This window comes from Cinclus cinclus, chromosome 5 (genome assembly GCF_963662255.1).
Source record: "Cinclus cinclus chromosome 5, bCinCin1.1, whole genome shotgun sequence".
NCBI classification, from domain to species: domain Eukaryota; kingdom Metazoa; phylum Chordata; class Aves; order Passeriformes; family Cinclidae; genus Cinclus; species Cinclus cinclus.
In genome coordinates, this window is record NC_085050.1 from 32,176,290 (window position 1) to 32,195,292 (window position 19,003).

Consider the following 19,003-nt stretch of genomic DNA (forward strand, 5'->3'; position numbering starts at 1 on the left):
CTGCTTTATAGTACCATCATAGAAACAACACTATAACAGAAATAGGCCCTTACATTAAGAGTGGAGGGAAGAATGTGCTCCTCTGTTTCTGTGTAGGCTGCAACACGGAGGAGACATCCTGACTTACTACTTTTAATTTGCTGTTTCAAACAACTTCACTATGAGCCTGTGCATGTCTGTTCACTGACCTGCAAGAAAAGGCTTTTAAATGCTTGTATTTAGAAAGGCAATTGGGAAATTCTGAAATTCAGCTCCAGTCAGTTGTTTATGAGACTGATGCTTTGGCTTTTTCTTCATTTTAGAACATCTCAAGCAAAATATTTTTGGAGAGGGCATTCATTTTGTGCAATATGAGTGTAGAATAGAGTAGAATAGAAGAGTTCAATTGGCAGGGACCTACAACAAACATAGTCCAACTGGTGGGAATATATCTCTCAGACAACTCCTAGGAATAATGTATGCTCCAGACCCAGCTTTCAAGTTCCACCATCTCTCATCCGAACATTTACAAGAGACAATTCCACAAAGGTGTAAAGTCAGAGAAGATTGTACCACCACATGCAGAACCGATGCCTTACTTTGGCTATAACTAAGCTCCTCCTTTTAAAACCTTGTTGGTTCCATAATTAATTCTAGGAAGCCCTTCCACTTTAGTACTTGAAACTGCCATAGCAATTTGAATCTGAAAAGTTTTGTATTCAGATGCTGAGTGTTGATTTTTCTTGAAGTAAAGGGTCCAAAATGATGAGAGCGCTGTTGGAGATGTTGCTCCCAGTTGCACACTGGGTCCTGCTGCACAGGTGCTCACAAACAAGTGTTGTTTGCAGCACAAGCTTAGACAGAAAGTGTCTGAGACCACATGAGAGGTTTTATCCTGAAATTATTTAGCTTAGATTTAAAGAAAGTTACCTGCATGTGGCATGAGGAAGCTGTATGTGCCATAGGAATTTTTCTGGAGCTTTGGCAATGCTTTTAATTCAGTGAATTAAAAAGGGAATTGAAGATGTTATAAAGACATCAGCTCTGGCTTATGGTGGAAACCCAGAATTACTGTAGAAAGCTTTTTGTTCTGGTATTATTTTGGGATGGGTCAAGATATTCTTGAAGCTTCTTGCCTGGTTTCTGTGAAGCACAGTGTATAAGGGTTCTCAGTACTGTTTTTCAGCTCTGTAATTGTGAACATGGTTAAAAATGAGGCACAAAATCTTTAAAGTACTAGCCCTTCAAACTGTTATTTTGGGTAGCTGGAGAGTTTCAATAGCTAATTCAGTCCAAGCCACAAGGCTGCCTGTTGCTGTCTGCGGTGGAAAAGGAAAGGGACACAACAGTGCTGGTGGAACAACTTGCAGGAGATGAAAGCTGATGATTTCAAGAAAAGTGCAAATCCCTGCTACCAAGATGTCTGCCATAAATAACAGCTACAGTCTTCTGAAGTGCTCGAATCCTAGAGATTATCCCAGTGCTGCAGGAGGTCCTGTCTCAGGTGTCTGTTTGCACATCATCCCTGGTGAATTTCTTCCTGAGTTCTTTTTCTTTAAACTAAGTGCCCTGTCTCCAACAAGGCATGAAAGAGGAAAAAGGAATGATCTTAGATAAAACTGATAATCAGGTTTGGGTGTAAATACTGCAGGGACTTAAAGCAAGAAGTGAGGTAGAGAATGAACAGATTAAAAGTCTGGTAGGTTTTCCTTATTCTTTCTCTCATCCATCCTCTTTGTTTATTTCTTTAAGATTTAGAAGAGGAAGTTCCATGCTGCTGAGACAGCCCATAAGAAGTAAAGCCTCTGAAATGCTTTTATTGTAAGCTTATTCATTTAGCAGGATTTAGCATCTCTGAGTAGAAGAGTCTCCAGCTTGTCATCTATATCTTTTGCAAGTGCTTTTGACTTTTGAAGCTGTTCAAAGGCTGGCAAATGCAGTGTGTTTCCTTTCCACACCCCAGGTAATTGGAAAAGCCCATTAGGCTGAGACTGTCCTTAGCTATACCTACGAAAACAGCCTGTGGCAAGAGGAGTCTCTTGTCTGGAGCAGTGCCCTGCTCTGTAACCCTAATGGCAGGTATTAGTAATTAAAGAACTTCACTTGGGCTCCCATCATTAGCTAACCTTGCAGGGACTCCAGGGTAGAGAAGTACCTAATTCATCAGGGAGCCACTGAGCTTTTCTTACAACCTAGGGAAATCATCTTTCAGCAATATTCTCCAGTCTCTTCAAACACGTGCTTCAAGACTATTATTTGGACCAAGAATATGCAAAACAAAGTCAAGCATCTGTTTTTCCAAGTGAAATGAAAACTTTGCTTGCATCTTTTCAACAACTTTAACTTAAGGGCTGTTGGAATCTACCTACCTTCCTGGAGAGGTGTCATGAAGTCTGCATCACACTTGCAAAACGTGCTGGTAGAATACAAAATACTTTTTAGTATTGCCATCAATGCAGTCCAACTTTCTTCAGCAATCTTTTCTAAGTCATGTATTTGGAAAGTTACTGGTGATGGAGGAAGACAGAACTAACCGTTAGGACAGAATACTTCTCCCATGCAAGCCATGATAAAGGTTTTCTTAGAAAATTTAGAAAACCCCTTTTTTCCATAGAAAAACAAGCAAAAATGGAAACAAAGTCAAACTCCAGATGTGCTGTACCAAATCCTGCAAACTCCTATGCATGCTGCATTACTGGAGCTTGTCCCATTGAAGTAATTAAATATTCTTCTTTACAGCATTGAGCCTTCACTGAGAAATCTCACCACAGCCTAAATAAGATCACTTGTTTTATGCAATATATCTTTCTTAGCTTCTATCTTGATCAAAATGATAATTTACTTACAGGTGAGAAGACATAAATTAGTTTAAGTAGCTCATAATACAGGCGCTGCAGCAGAAGAGAATTCAGTAGGTTCAATGACTGTTTATGCAATAGAGAAATTACAGGGTTAAATTTTAGAAAATAATTTATGCCTAATACAGATGGAAAGTAATCCTTAAAATGAAACTGGGGAGAGGGGAGGGCCACTCCATTTATTTTAAAATCTTGAAGAGTGAGGAACAACAGTGTTCTGCAGGGCCAGCAGTGAAAAATTCCCACCACAGCAGACATCTTCAGCTTCTCACAGGGCTGTTCCTCTGAGGCCTTCTACAAACTGAGAAATGCAAATGACAAACCCTAATTCATTCATTCAGTCACTCTCCTCTGATTTTGCCTCTTCTGTCCCACTCAGTACACCAGACTACACAGGTGTCTTTAATCAGAGACACTTGGACTAAGAAGTGTTTTTGTAGGGATCTTCATATGGATAAGAACATGCAATATGGATGGTATGCTCTGCCATATATTAAGTACAGCACAAAAAGCCTGTGTTTGAACCTCACGAGTATAGGTTTATGATTTTATCCACACAACTTCTCTCAGGGAGATTTACAGTGAACAGTAAAGTGGTCATGAAAATAAAATTAAGCACTGATGTGTGCACTGTCTCCACTAATTAGGTTGAGAGCAATCAATGCAGAAAAGTGTTATCAGCTAAACTTGTGCAATTCTGAGATTACCTTAGTTTCGCTTGCTCATGTTCCTGAATAAAAGGGCCCCCTTCTAAAATCTCACCCCAGTTCATACTGCTCGGTGTTTTGTAAGGCAGAGCACATCCTGAGTTGACCTCTGAGGTTTGGAAGACCTCACACAGGAGAAAGCCAGAAATGCCAAACTTTAATTAAAGCACATTTGACTGTTAATTCCCATAATCCTTTTAATAGGGGCATTCAGCGCAGAGATCCCATTTTCTTTGTTATTAAAGGGAAAGCTGCCTTCCTAATTCAAAGAGGTTAGTAGAGGACTGCCAGGCCAGCCTGTGCTTGCACATGGCAGTTTCCACCTGCTGCCTCTGACAGGAGTCCCAGGGAAACTCAGGAGACCCTGGGTGTGAATAATGAGTCCAGCAGTGCAGTAGGTGGTAGGACAGCACAAGCTGGAAGCAGAAAACAGAAGGGGTTTTGTGGCTTTACATGCTGGTGAAGACAACAGTGCCAGCAGCCAGGAGGTCTCCATGGGTGCCAGCCTTTCACTCCTTGCCCTCTCTCCCACGCCCAGCAACAACAGCGCCGAGATGGCCGCGGTGTACTACGAGCGTATTGATGTGGAAGGCCACCACTATGGCCCTTCATCCCAGCAGCGCAAGAATGCTTTGAAGGAAGTGGACAAAGCCTTGAGCAACATGATCTCACTCATTAAGGTAAGAGGCATCCATAAATCCAGCTCCTGGGTGCCTTTGGTAAAGGCTTTTAAAACTGGTGTTTTTGGCACTGCCGAGAGCCTATTTAACACCTGTAACTGAATGCTGTGGCTGTAAATGTTTATTTCCTGAGAAACAGGCTACTGAGTTCATGTGGAAGTCAAGGCACCATTACCCTGATTATTATTTTCATTGATGGCATTATAACCCTCCTAATGGATTTATACTAGTAGCCCCAGGAAGCCACAAACCAATATATGTGTTACTGTTTATGGCTTGTGTAGCCAGCTGAACTTTATTGTAGGGGAAGGAATCAAAACTGTGTTTCCTAAGGTTTGTGGAATCAGACAATTAACTTTTATAGCAGTTTTTATGGCAGTATTCAGAACTCTGTGCTTTAAACTTGGTTTTAAAAAAGCATTATTGAAATGATTTTGCAGCAAGAAAATCTTTTGGGCAAATGGCAATTCTATGAATATTTCTGACAGTGATAAATGCATGTTGGAGTTTTTATGTGTTTCAGTGAAGAGAGGAATATGTATCTTCAATTTCACTAAATATTAAAAGCTCTAATGTTAAGTCCTCATGTTTGGGAGGGAAAGAGAGAAATACCCCTTCCGTAAGTGGTATCATGGCAAAATTGCAGTGTAGACTTGTTTTGGAAAAACTCTGGTGCTAACCTTGCAGACTCTCCAGAGCAGCACACTGCAGGATGTTCATGGACATGGTCCTTCTGGTTAATTTCCACAGAATCAGTAGAAGTCAAAAGGTGATTTAAATTTTCCAGCAGGCACAGACAGTGCAAAGCTCTTACATGGCCCTAAAAGCTGTCATGAACTTTCTTCACAGAGCAAAGGCCTTCAGAATGATATCAATGTCCTCCTCTTCTCTGATCATGGGATGACAGACATCTCTTGGGCAGATAAAGTGATTGAGCTGAAAAACTATATCAATATGAGTGATACCATACAAATGAAGGACCGAGGTCCTGTTGTGAGCCTCTGGCCGACTCCAGAGAAGCATGCAGAGGTGAGTACAGTGTATACAGCGTAGTTGTACCTCTCAGTTTTGTGTTTTCTGTTTTTATGCCAATTGCATGTTCTGCTTCTCTTAATATCCAAATACTGCTCTCAGAGATGTGTGCAAAAAGAAAAAACAAAAACAAAACAAAAACCCAAAAAACTCCTATCAGGAGTCAGACTTGGATCCTGTGACACCCTTGTTATGCTGGTTTCCAAAGGAAAGTCACACAAGGCAAATTAAAAAGCATGAGCTTTCACTGTTGTATGGCAAGGATGCATACTTTTAAATCCTACTCCTAATAGTTTCTGATAAATAGCTACAAGATTTTAGCTCAAAATGCAGTTTTAGAATTTTATATATATTAGTCAATTTATTGACACTCTAGCTAGGATTTTCAAATTATCTGGATCAGGTTCAGGCATTCATGTTCCAGTAAACTCCCACTGAGGAACCAACTCCATTAGACCAGAATTGCAAAAAATATTTTTTTAACAATATTTTCCTTGGAGGAATTTTTGATGAAGCGTGTTGGATTGAGTCAACCATAAAAGCTCAATGCTAGAACTTCAGGGTTTTGAGGGATAAATTAAAACAATAGAGAAAAGATTTGAAAATTGCTTGAAAAGAATGAAAATGTAATTTCTCTGACTAATGGACTAGTACATTGTAGACTAACCAAAAAACAGTGCATGAGAAGTCGTTACTGCTGTCCTCAGAATATAGATGAATGGATGTACAAAATGGGCAAGCTGTTCCCCAGGCAAATAGTTTTGGTTTCTACATTATATTTTATCCATTTCCAGTGCATTGTAGCCTGTGCAATTTTTTAAAAGAGAATATTTGCTGATCTTTGCACCCAAATGGTCTCTTCAGGAATTGTGTATCTGTGATATTGTGAACATTTCAAATTAGTGCCAGAACTGAAAGTTGTCTTAGAGGCATGCACAACAATTCACTCACAAGTGCATCACAGGGGATCACAGCACTGATATGCTTAACCCAAAGCCCCCTGTTTTTGTAGGCCAGACCTTCAAACAAGGCCAAGTTGCAACTTCACAGAGTCATGGGGTTTCATCCAACTAAGCTCTTCAGCACATGCTTCTCTCTCGCTGAACAGCCTAATATTCATAAGGAGAATAAAGTACAATGCCTTATACTACTGTTTTTGTTTCCTTCCTTCATTTCTTTTTAGAATTTTTTACTGGAGGGCTGCTTTTTAAGCAAAATAAAGTTGATTTTCAGTTTCCCAATAGCTAGATTCTCTATTTCTAATGAATTTTAAAGAGCTATGTTTATGAGTTGGAGTGTATTTTAACAGAGTGGTTATCATCTCTAAGAATTACTCCATTTCAAAGCACCAGAAGTACTGTGGACCACTCTCTAGCCCTGGTCATAGTGGGAAGAATTGTGCCATCACACCCTGGTGCTGTCCTTATGGTCACTGCACACATGTATCTGTATATCTGGTATGCATATACACACAAGGGTGACTTAGCTGAAAGGCTAGTGAAGAACCTTTCATTCTTTGAAGACTTGAGCTATTTATTCCTGAAGATTATTATTCTTTAACTTGTTAAAAAATTAATATAGAGTCTGGGGACTCCAATAGGTGCCTTCTCTTTGGCATATGAACATCATTTTCAGGCATTTAAAATCTATTTTCTGAATAATTTGAGGTGTAATGACTTTTTTGTGACTATATTCCAGACAGTGTGATTAATATTAATAAACCACTTGCATGGAATTGTGCAGATTCAAAGCTGCAGGCTTTGGCTAATTAATTTCACATCAGATAACTAACAAAGCAGATAACTGAGCACTGTCAATCCCTTGATAGTGATTGACTGGGAAAGTGCAAGAAACTTGTGAGGTCACATTCATTCCCCACCCAAGAGCACAAAGAGGGAATGAGTGGCAGATGCTGAAGATGATACTGCTTTCCACATCTGTACACAGTCCACATGGTGCCTTTGAGTGTCTCACCACTTCACTCACTGCCTCCTGTGAAGGCATGGTTTCTTTCTGTAGGCTGGTACACTCACATGTATATATTTGTGAATGTGTGTATTATAAATACATTAATTCATGTATTCCTATGTGTTTATGATCCAAGTTTTCAGAATCTCCTAAACCACACAGGCAGGTTTTGTCCATCAATGATCTTTGGACAGGCAGAGTCCTGGTTTGAATGTGCTGGTGACTAGCCATTACAGGGGATTACCCATTTTGCAAATTCAGTTGTTTCCATGTACCCATGACTGTATTTATGATCTTTACAGCTATATGGTGTCCTAAAATTAATTTGTTTTGCAGATATATCAAAAATTGAAAGCTGTGGAACACATGGATGTTTATAACATACAAGATATTCCAAACAGGTTTTTCTACAAAAAAGGAAAATTTGTGTCTCCACTGACTCTTGTGGCTGAAGAAGGATGGTTCATAGTAGAGGTAAAGTATAGATAAAATACTTTATTAAATATAAATACTTAGGAGTGTGAAAAGGTGCAATATATTGCTGATCACTGAGTTAGTGTCAATGGGCTGACTGAAAACTAATGTCAAATTCTGCAGTGTGCTTAAAAAAACTTAAAGGTATTGCAGCTATCCTAAAGGCAGACAGTTAAATAGTCAAGATGCCTCTTTTTTCTCTGTTGTCATAAAGCAGTAGTTCTTGTATTTCACATTCCAGTTTTGCTGCCTTCCTCTTCTTCCCCCTTCCATCTGCTTTCATTCCAGGCACAAAAAGAGTGTTTCCATTTCAAGTCTTTATTACCCCTCCATTCAGCAGTACCTTATGGCAACCTTTTCTTCTGCCTGGCTTTCCTGTCACCAGACTGTCCTAAAAATGCCCCATTTATTCAAAGCTCAGCAGTCTCAAAAATGTCTGACTGGAGATTTACTCCTCAGAGATGCCCTGTGCACACACTGAAAACCAGGGAACTTGTTAAGCAGAGAACAAAGGCATGAAAAGATTTTTCATACTAACTTATTTTCTTACTATAAATTGTTGTTGTTGTTGTTACTTTGTGCTTGTGTCATTACTGGGTACCTCCATATTACAGACAGTAATTGCAGCTCAGCACAGCTCAGAGGGTGAGACAACTGTCTACCTTCCAAGGAGGTAAATTGAGCAGTGGTATTAAGTGATTTGCCCAAGGCCATACATGAAGTCAGTAAGTTGGCAACAGAATCAAGGAGTCCTGGGTTTCTTTCATGTCCCAGCATAGTCAGTGCACGTTGTTGCCTTGCAGGGTTATTGTAACTCAGCTGAGCATCTTCTTTCATGGCCTTCAGAGCTAATGCTCACCAAGCTTTTCTCAGGACAGTCCAAACTACCACATTTCACACCAGTCAACCTGAATTTAGCATAATAGTTTCTACAGCTGAATACAAATGCACCTCTAAAAAAACCTGATGGCTTTTGAATACAGCTGGGTGAGTACCACACTTCTGATTTAAAATTTAAAAAAAAGTATAAAAAGCCAGAGTTAAGATTTAGACAGGTAAAGTAGAAATCAGAAACATTTTTTCCAAAATTATTTTTAAAAATTACAACTAAACTCATTTGTACAAAAGTTCAAAACAGAATGTTTTTACATATTCTGTAGAAAAATAAGAAAACACTTAAAAATCATTGAAACTCTGACAAACCTTAATAACAGCGCAGCAAACACTACTGCTATGATAATTATTTCTGTCTCTCTGCCCATTCCCTCCCATTGTTTCTGAATTTCAAGAATGTCCTCTCATTAATGCTGTCAGATTTTCCTTCTCTTTGGTACGCTTTCATTATCTGTGAATAGGATATGAAAATGAAACTTCCCTGTCATATTTTTAAAGAAATTATTGAACCTTCTGTTATACTTCCTGCCCAAACCACTGAAGAGGGGATGTGCAGCTATTCCTTGTCATGCTCCCAGGGTTTTTTAACTCTCTGTTGGCTAGTGGATAGCTAAAAGCTGTTTGAAAAAGGGGATTTTGTTGGTGGTGGTGGTGGTTTTTGAAAGAGACAATGGGGATGTATCTGGAAAGTTGTTTTCCTCATCACAGAGCATAGGAACAAAAGCACATCTCCATTTTGGTTACAGCAGGATGAGGAGGGATTTCAGACTGTATCAAAGCTGATCTCCTCATATCAGCTTGTTCCCTTCACGAGTAAGTGCTCCCCATCTTTTGAGCCTAAGATACCCCAGTTGCTCTCCTGTGTGCAACAATGGTGTTAACCCTCAAGGCTGCATGCTCACTCTGTACCCATCCCAGTGTACTTTCCCAACATTTAGAGATCAACTGCAGTACATTTTCTAAACATGCACATGCAGGGAAAAGTCCATTGCCCACAGTCTCAGATATGCCTGTTTCTTCTTTGACAAGGATTGTTAGCCCAGGCTTAGTCTGAGTATGAAAACTTATGTCTCAGACAAGTTCTCTATCCCATTTGGACTTGCCAGGCAGGCACATTAGTGTGCTGCCAGTGTCCTGGCCCCAGAGAAGCCCCAGGAGTTTGTGGGGTTTGCTGCAAGGCAGAGCCTGATGCCCTAGAAAGGCAGTGGAGATGCTTGCACTGTCCCTCAAGCTACTGCTGTTAGTGGCTCAATTTCATGAGCTCTCACTTCAGCTGCAGTTATGAAAGTTAGTAGTGTGTTTTCTGACTCAACTTGCACCAAAAATGATGGAAATGACTGTGCCTTTGACAGCACATTCTGTTGCAAGTAGGTGTCTCCTGATGCCTGGGTGGATTATGGAAAGCACACTGCCTCCTCCTGCATTTGATATTTTTGGGGAAGCAACTGTGTCCAGGACATCTGCTAGGATCATGGAGGGATGTAGGTATGGCAATGTCATGATGCTGCTAAAGAACCACTGCAAATTTAATGTGACTTCACTTGTCTGAAGCTGATGCTGGCAAATGCTGTGCAGGTTACCTGATGGCAAGCAGCACACTTAATCCCCAGGAATCACAGGAAGCTACAGCATAAGGAGGTGCTATGGTAGGAAGAGGAGGACTCTGTTTTCTCCTTGGCTTGCTCTGAGCAGGGAAATAGATGGGGACAGGAAAAGAAATTTGTTAGCCAAAATAGTTTCATTTAATCTGGAATTACCAGATTAAATTACTCAGATTACCCAGAGAAACTGTGGAGTTGCTCTCACTGGAGATCTCAAGAACCGGATGCACTCCTATGCAATGTGATCTAGGACAACCCTGCTTGAGCAGGAAGGTTGGACAAGATGATCCACTGTGATCTCTTCCAACCTGACCCATTCTGTAGTATTCTGGAATTATCTGGTACCCCTGCAGAGTATTACATATGAAGAAACAGGGGGTTCTCCTGGAAAGTAGTTGGAAGAGCTACACCTCTCAGTCATCACTACTGATGTCCTCAGTGCACAGTCAATTTTATTTTTTAAGGAAGACAAAAATCAGACAAAATAAATGTTTATAAAAGGAAGGGGATCCTCAGTTAATCTGCTTCACCATCTGCAGGAGTAGTGGCACCACTACTACTAGTGGGATTGTGGGAAACTTTTTGGGTCCTTCTGTGCCCAAGTGTGAAGGCCAGACCTGGATGCTCTAGAGGACTGTGCAGCTACTTCTCTGTAATTATCAGAGGAATTAATGTCATGGGTCTGATGAACTGTCAGTTGATGTTCTTTGTTCAAGTGAAATTCCTGCCATAGTTTTGGGGTAACGTGGAGTGCTACATTTGTCCGCTGGTATCCCTAAGAAACATGGGACAGGAAAAACTCATGGACAGGTTGGTCCAGCATTTTGATCAGCCCATAGGGACTGCTGCTCTGACAGATATGGCACTGCTGTAGGTAAGAGCTGTGAATACAAAGCAGGACACAGTAAGGAGGGAATTTAAAAGTACATCTCAAGTGCAATATGGGCTAGGAAGAACAAGATTTATGATGGCAAATTAATAAAGCATAGATCCACTGAGCAAGAAAATAAAACAGAGTTTAGGCCACAGAGAGTGGGACTGTCTCAGGTTAGAGCCAGTGTTCCCTGGAAAAAAAACTCATTGTTTTAATATGAAAACAAGTATGGAGAAGAAATAATAATTAGAAAATATCTAGTAGGGGTGATATTTGTATTGTTAGGCTGACTAGTACTAAAACGGAGCAAAAAATTACTTACTTTTTTTAATTTTCCCTCCTGGGGATGAGCTCCTGTGCAGGTCACAGCACAGTGTGGGGGCCTGATGGAGTAGTACAGCACATGGAGACACAACATGGCACCCCACAGTGCCCCAGCACAGGCCAGCAGGCATGCACTAACTACACTCTGCTATTTTCACCCAGAGCAGGGACAAGCTGCCCTACTGGGAAAATGGAACGGGGAGGAAGGAGGCCTGGCAGAATGGCTGGCATGGCTACGACAATGAGCTCATGGACATGAGAGGCTTCTTCCTTGCATATGGACCAGGTACAGTGCCACCATCCCTGGTGTTCCACTTCCCCTGCAGCCCCATGGTCCTCACCCCTCCATCCCTGCAGCCTCTGGCACATCAGGACCCCGATGTAGCACTCTGCAACGCCCAGAAATTCCAAATAGATGGCAGGACTTCCTCACTATGGAGGGTTTGTTGCACTGCGTCTATTTTATAGCTGAAGAAACAGGGCAGAGAGATATGAAGGACTTGGTCAGCCTCTCTCTCATGTCCCAGTGCAGTTACTATCTCTGTCCTGTTTTCCTAAATTTTGGTCTAAACTTTCAATTCTATTTGAAACACATGAATCCTGCTTTTGTTCTCAGGGGATTCAGACTCGCTACAGCGGGGCACTTTCTTTGGGAAGGTTGTAGCATACCTCACCCCCGACTGATGGGCACACAAAACTCCTGCTTTCCACTTCATCAGGCCTTTTAAACAGGGCAGAGCACCAGGCTGCAACTACAGAGAGGAGTTAAAGCATAATGTTCAATACAATTATGTCGGGCTATTATGTCTATCAAGCACATACAGTAAAGTAGCTCCTGTACTTAAAAATTCAGGGCTTTTTTTAGTTTTTAGAATAAAATTGGTCTAGAAGTAAAAATAATGAATAAAATTGCTTAAAATGTATTTGCTGAGCTATGTTGTAAATTGTACAGCATGCCATATCCCAGCCTGGTGGGTAAGTCCCAAGAAAGGCAAAGGAGCACATGCCCCGCAGCACCCCACATTCCAGGGCCTGAGCCACAAGTTGCATGATGCCAACTCCTCTCTTTTGCCTGCAGATTTCCGATCCAACTACCGAGCGCCTCCCATCAGATCCGTGGATGTTTACAACATCATGTGTAGCTTGGCAGGAGTACAGCCACTGCCCAACAATGGCTCCTGGTCCAGGGTGGAGTGCATGCTCCGAAACACAGCCCCCTTGGCACTGCTTCCCCCGTGCAGCAGCTGTGTCCTGGTACTAGCTCTGCTCTCCCTGTTCGCCAGGCAGATCTCCTTACTGTGATCCCTGAACAATGTCAGTCAGTGTCACCAGCAACTCCATCCTTCTCTGTTCGTTTTTTTAAAGTTCTTCATTTGAATAATAGCTTCATTAATAGAGTGCTGTCCCAACCCCCTCCATTGTGCTCCACCAGGCATGAATCTGACCCATCCTGCATTTACAGTGGTTTTAACATGAAGCCAGGTTTTGTGCTGCTTCAAACACAGACGCTCACCTAGATTTACAGCACTGGCAGTAAGAGCAGAATCCTGGCTGGCTATCCACAGAGTTTTCTGGTGGGTGCACATGGGGATCTCTGAGCAACAAAGACATCTCACCCCAGCATTTTTCACTGAGGAGCTCACCCTCATGGTTCGCTATACACAGAGTGGAGACCAACCTCTTTGCATTTAGCTGAGTTCATCCTGGTTCATCCCTCCAGCTCCAGCTCCACTAGCAGCAGAGCCTCATCTTCTCCTTACAGTGTCAGTCAAGCCCTGTCTATACAGATGCAGTCTTCAAAGACCCAAGAGCTTTGCTGAGGGACTATATTGCCAAGAGAGGTGGGTCAGCAGGAGAGCAGTGACAGCATCCTACTTCTCTCAGTCTTTCCTTCTTTATTTTCACCAACATGAGTACTGGGTCTGCCCATTTCCAGGGCCAGGCTTTCCTCACAGACCACAGCAGGAAGGAGGGCTGGGAAAGAGAAAAGTGACAGAAACCCTCCAATTCAAAGCCAGTGGGAAAATGAATAGACATCTGGACACATGAGGGTCAGGAGGAAACAGGATGAGGAAGCCTGGCATTTAACAGCCTTTCTGCTTTTCCTGATGAAGATAATATCATCTGATCATGTTTTGACGTTTTATATCTAATTGCATTTTTCTGAAGGTTTTTCAACACTTACTGCTCTTCTACCAGCTTTTGCTCCCTATACCTCTGCCCGGTGATCAGCACATTTTATTCTGTAGCAGGGAGAGAGGTCTACACTGAAAGACCTCCCACCCTCCCAGCTAATCCTGGTGATTATTTCCACCATGAGCTATCAAGCACAAGCAAAGTTGTAACAGCAAAGTTAAATTAAACAGAGAGGATAGAGCTGTTGCCAGAGGTGCCTTCTGGAGTGCACAGCGCTTTATCTGATATACCTCTGAACCAGGAGCTTCCAGCAACAAACTTCTTTGGAAGGATTGAGGTCCCTCCCCATGTAAAACAAACCTCTAGGACTTATGACTCTACTGGATCCGGAGACACACATGATCCGGGTATGTGTGGTACAGTGCATTTAAGGGTGAATGATTACACTGTGGGGAAAAAAAAAAACAAACACCAAATTAAGCTTGACAAAAGACTTCTGTAATAACTGTAAAGATTTATGTAATGTGTTTTTAAAGCTCAAGTGAACCATCAAATCAATTGGGAGAAAAATGGAAAAAATCAGGCTTTGTTATTAGACTGTTGAGTATAAAAGGCAATTTAGTGCTTTCGAAGCATTTGCAGTAGCTGTAAAACAAGCACCTATTGTTCAGAGTTCCCTGTTGCTCTTTAATGGACCAGGCTTAATGAAATCACTGGAGCACATTTTTAAAGAAACGAAAAATAGAAAGAAAAAAGAAAAAAATCAACATACAAGATAACCAAATTACCAAGTTTTGTCTGAAAATCATCAAAGATAGACACCATCAGTGCCTGCTAACCCCTCCACATTGTGCCATTTTAAGTCTTACCAGCGAGCAGAAGCCAAGGTCTTCTCACAGAAGAAATGTTTCTGAAGGTACAAGTGTATATTTGGCTCCTCAGTTACACAAACAGAAATTGAATTTAACAAACTGGGTCCCTTGAATCGTTCCACGGATGGGCCATGATGTCACTGATCCTTGTGAGTACTTTTTGTCAATGTTCATGTGCAAATACTGATGGGTAAATCCAATTGCAATATGATTTGTTTGACCTTAATGCAAGCATTGTGTGTATGGTAAAGGACACTTGGTCTGTAAAAGGAAAATTTGATGGTAGATCTTCAAGAAGCTCACTAGCTTCAGGAGAAGAACAGCTCATTGTTTTTTGAAAAGTGCATCTTTCTTCCTCAGAAATGTCATACCTCTGAATCAGTTCACGTTCTCATTCAAAAATCAAGTGTCTTAACTCTTGCCTATTTTTCTGTATACTATGCAAAGGAGGTGGGTGTATTTTAAAACCTATTTCTGAATGATGTTTTTATACAATGACTGATTGTGAATGAGTGAATAATTCTAAAAATTGTGTTAGAAAAAACACTTCTTTGTAAATACTGTAAGATTTTTGAAGAAAAAAAAAACAGCCCAAAACCTTCCCTTCAACACTTTGCCTTTCTTGTCTAATTGCTGCATCAGAGTGTGATAAACAGTGTTTGAAGCTTGTGCTGATTAATTATCAGAAAGACCAATGATAACATTGTTTAGAAATGGCAAAGTTGTCAGCATGTAAATGAAGGACATTAAATGCATCACACGAGATGATGTAGCTTGTATATGCAGCCCTTTTTTCCAGATGTATTTAATTGCTTAACCTTTTGAACATCCATTCAGGAACATGTCATTCCCACTAGGCAATGGACATGAGAAAACATTTTGCACTTAGAAGAAGAGAGGTGAGCCCTGGATGCTCTCTCCAGACTCACTTCTCTAATCCCACTGTGTTACCATCACATCAGCTGCTTGCACAGAAACTGAGAGCATTGTCACAGGTATGAGGGTGCACTAGACTCATGCTCTCCAGAGCTCCCTTGTTCCCGGTGGGAGATGGTGTAAATGTCAACAAGACCTTGAAATCCAGTGCTACAGGCCTCAAGGACAAGAGGCCCCTGCTCCACTCTAAGCTCCACAAACCAACAATGTCTATGGAAGAGACTAATTTAATAGAAATAAGTCCCCAAACCTACTGAGTAGAATTTATCTCCTTTCCCTTACATTAACTGACCACAGAGCAGGGCGTGGATGATGGAGGAGGACCAGTGCAGGTATGCCAGCGAGTCCTTTAATTCACAGCAGGATTCCCTCTGAACCAGTAGCACTGCCAAGGTCTGCCAGAGATGTTCCCTTTCTGTTCCATGAACCTGGTCCTGAGAAAAGGAAGGTGCTGAGGGACTGCCTGCATGGGAATAATCTCAGGTCCCCATAACAGTGCCAAAAATGGCAATTTCACAGCAAAATAAGCTGAGCCCTTTTTACCAATGACCTTGCTGGCTATGCAAATGGAGTGGCTGGCTAAGGCTCAGCAGGTGAGCCCTCCAGCATCCCTCCAGATGCAGCCTGCATTGCCTGCACAGACTGCAGTCTCGTGGAGACTCTTTCTCATTGGCCCAGACACCAGCCTGCACCCATCACAACTACAGAGACTTCACAGATAAGGGGTGAATGAGAAGGTTTTGCATCTGGTCATCTTCCTTGTCTCCTAACTAATACATCACAATATATCACAAAATCACAGAGCATTCTGAGCTGGAAGGAACCCACAAGGATCATCAAATCCAACTCCTGGCCCTGGGCAGGACCATCCCCAAGAGTCACACCATGTGCCTGTGAGTGTTGTCCAAGAGCTTCTTGAACCCTCTCAGGCTTGGTCTGCCAGATGTTAACCCATACACCTCAGGGGGAGGTGCAGACCACAGGAGCTCCAGCCACTGGGAAGTGAAAGGCATTGGAAAAGCTCCATGTAACATTTCCTCACCTTCTTTTCCCTGTAGGGCTGCAGCAGGGAGGGGCAGGTCATAGCAAATACAACTGGAATTTTTTAGGAACACATGGCCTAACGAAGAGGAAGGTTTGAAACCCTGCATTTTAGCATAAGGCGTCTTTAACAGCTACACAGAAAAACATTTTTTGTGTAAGTATCAAAACACATCTAAGTTAAGGGAAGGTTAAAAAATAAGAACATTTCAGACTTACAGTTGACTGGACACAGTAATTCTCAAGCTTCACAGGGATGGACTGTATGGATTATAAGGACTGTACTGATTATTCTGGTATTTCAAATACATAGAAGTTGCTGTGGACTTAAAAACCAGTATGACGCTATCCCAAATCTGTATCAACTACACTCTGCCCGCCCAGTTTCATCAGGAAAGCACCCTGAGCCGCCAGGCAGCCTGGCCTGGTCTGTCCCTAGCCCAGCCAGGGGTCGGTCCGAGATGCGGGAATGCCTTGTGCAGCCACACCACCGCACCACGGCCGATGCCCGTCTGCTGCCCTCCGCTGGGCCCGCTCCGGGAGCTCCACGTCTCTCCTGTGCCGAGGAGCCCAGAACGGGACACAGGTTTTCCCCCACGCTGCCCGTCTCCCCGTCTCGCCCCGGCCCGCCTGGCGGAGGCGGCGAGGCCGCGGCCCCTGAGGGCGAGCGGGAGGAGCCGCGAGCCCGGCCCGGCCCGGCCGCGCCCCCTGCCGGCCTGCCCGCGCTCTGCGCCTTTGGGACACAGCGATCGCGGCCTTCGTGAGGGGGGAGCATTGCCGCTTCTCCTTCGCAACTTCTCTTTCTCTCCTTTAACTCTCCCGGCACTCTTTGCGCTAAGGCCGATTCCTCCTCGCCCCAAACCCACTGCCTCCATGTAGCACTCTGAGCAAGCTTCCCACTTGCTCCTGCTCCTGTTTCCACAGGAAGACGAGCGGGCAGGGCAAGACCTTCGTGTGTACGCGGCCCTAAATGATCCAAGAGAGGAACCAGCTGGTTGTACTCCCCACTCCCAGGACTTAGGCTGAATCTCAAGCTGCCTTTGTTATCATTATAGCCTGATCCCACTGGTGGGAAACAAGGCTCATGAAAGCCGGGAGGGGAGGGGAGCAGGGGGAGTGACACGGCTGCTGCTCTGCTGCTTGTGTCGCCTTGCAGCTTGGCTCGAGGCTGAACGCAGAATCCTTGGGTCGGATGAACCAGCAGCGCCGCGCTGGGGACTCCGAGCTTCTGCCAGAGCGGGGGAACTCCGACTAGAACAGTCACAGGTGGCAAAGAAATGGTGAGGAGGGATACAAACAGTGGGCTGAGGTGGGGGAAATTCACTGCCCGCTTCCCACGCCAGCACAGATCAGGGCTTAGCTGAGTTAATTTCGATCTTCCCTTGATTGCAGCAAATGAGGCATTTTAGTATCAGGATTGTATCAGTCTTCAGGAGCAAGGGGCACCAGTGCATGCATAGAAGATGTTCCTCCGTCCCTCACCGAGGGGTTGCAGGCAGCCAGCCCCAGAATATCAGCATTGTCTGCTGGGAATGCATGACCAATTTTCTGTGGCTGTCAGAGTGGGCTTTGACAGCTCTTGAGCAGCCTTCTGTTTTTCCCAAGAAATTAATAATACACTAAAACATTACTCATCACTTAGATATATTGTTTGGTGAATATTAATTAAGCCTCAAAATTGGCTGGAGACACTGTCATTACTTCCTTGCCAGATAGAAAAAGGGAGGCTGAGGTGGCATCAGCTGTTGCAAAGGCTTTGGAACGCAGGTAAGGCTTGCAGGGGATCATCCGCAATCCCTGCTGAACACCCCCTCAGCCTGCTGCTGTCATTGGGCTGCCTCCATGCAAAGGCTCCTGGCCACCTAAATGTATATACCTGGGCTGTGTGTCCATTAATCTTTCAGGCAGTTTTAACCTTTCTTCAGTGGTCCCACATGCTGTTCATCCTACATCACTAAAACAACTAGTGCACTGGCATTCAGTGCAGCCCCTGTTCAGGTTATTGTTAACCCTGCAAGGACATGGCCATACCAACTGACTAAGCAGGTCTGCTTCTGATTTCTGAGTGGTGCCTCACACCCTCTACATAATCCCTGGGCAGAAGGAGGCTCTGACAAATTAAAAATTAATTTTTTGGAAGGGCTTATTTGCCTCCTAATCCATCCATCCATCCATCCATCCATCCATCCATCCATCCATCCATCCATCCATCCATCCTTCCATCTGTAAATTGCACTCTCCCTTGAGAGCTTTTCCATGAACTCCACACTGGTGGAGCTCTGGGGTGCAAGACTTTGTTTCTTTGCTTGCCAGAGCAGCAGCAATGTGGTTTTCATCTTAGAGCTCATTCATCGTCCATGAGAATGTGAGGGCTGAGAGAGGGGTGACCCTGCTGACCACATCCCAACTGAGTAGATTCTGTAAGAGAGAGGGAAAGCAGCCCTTGCCCATCCATGGAGGGATTCTCCAAGCACAGCTATAACAAGGAAATCATTTTGGGCATACAAACTAAGAGTTTAAAGTAGCCTTCAAATAGCAACTCTGAAAGAGGACAAAAAAAAAAAAGAAAAAAGAAGAAAAAAGCTGAATGTTTTTTAAAGTGTAATTTAAGGGGTTTATGAGCTGGA

General features: G+C 43.0%; 1 protein-coding gene across 1 annotated transcript in view; it reads left to right on the forward strand.

Moving 5' to 3' along the window:
• The window catches only part of ENPP6 (ectonucleotide pyrophosphatase/phosphodiesterase 6), a 29,617-nt gene extending 16,924 nt beyond the window's left edge, over positions 1-12,693 (forward strand). Inside the window, exons 4-8 of the mRNA XM_062493585.1 lie at positions 4,083-4,224; positions 5,074-5,253; positions 7,561-7,698; positions 11,554-11,677; positions 12,470-12,693. Coding sequence (XP_062349569.1) covers positions 4,083-4,224; positions 5,074-5,253; positions 7,561-7,698; positions 11,554-11,677; positions 12,470-12,693 — 808 coding nt within the window. The remainder of the gene's footprint in view (positions 1-4,082; positions 4,225-5,073; positions 5,254-7,560; positions 7,699-11,553; positions 11,678-12,469) is intronic.
• Positions 12,694-19,003: the final 6,310 nt, after the last annotated feature.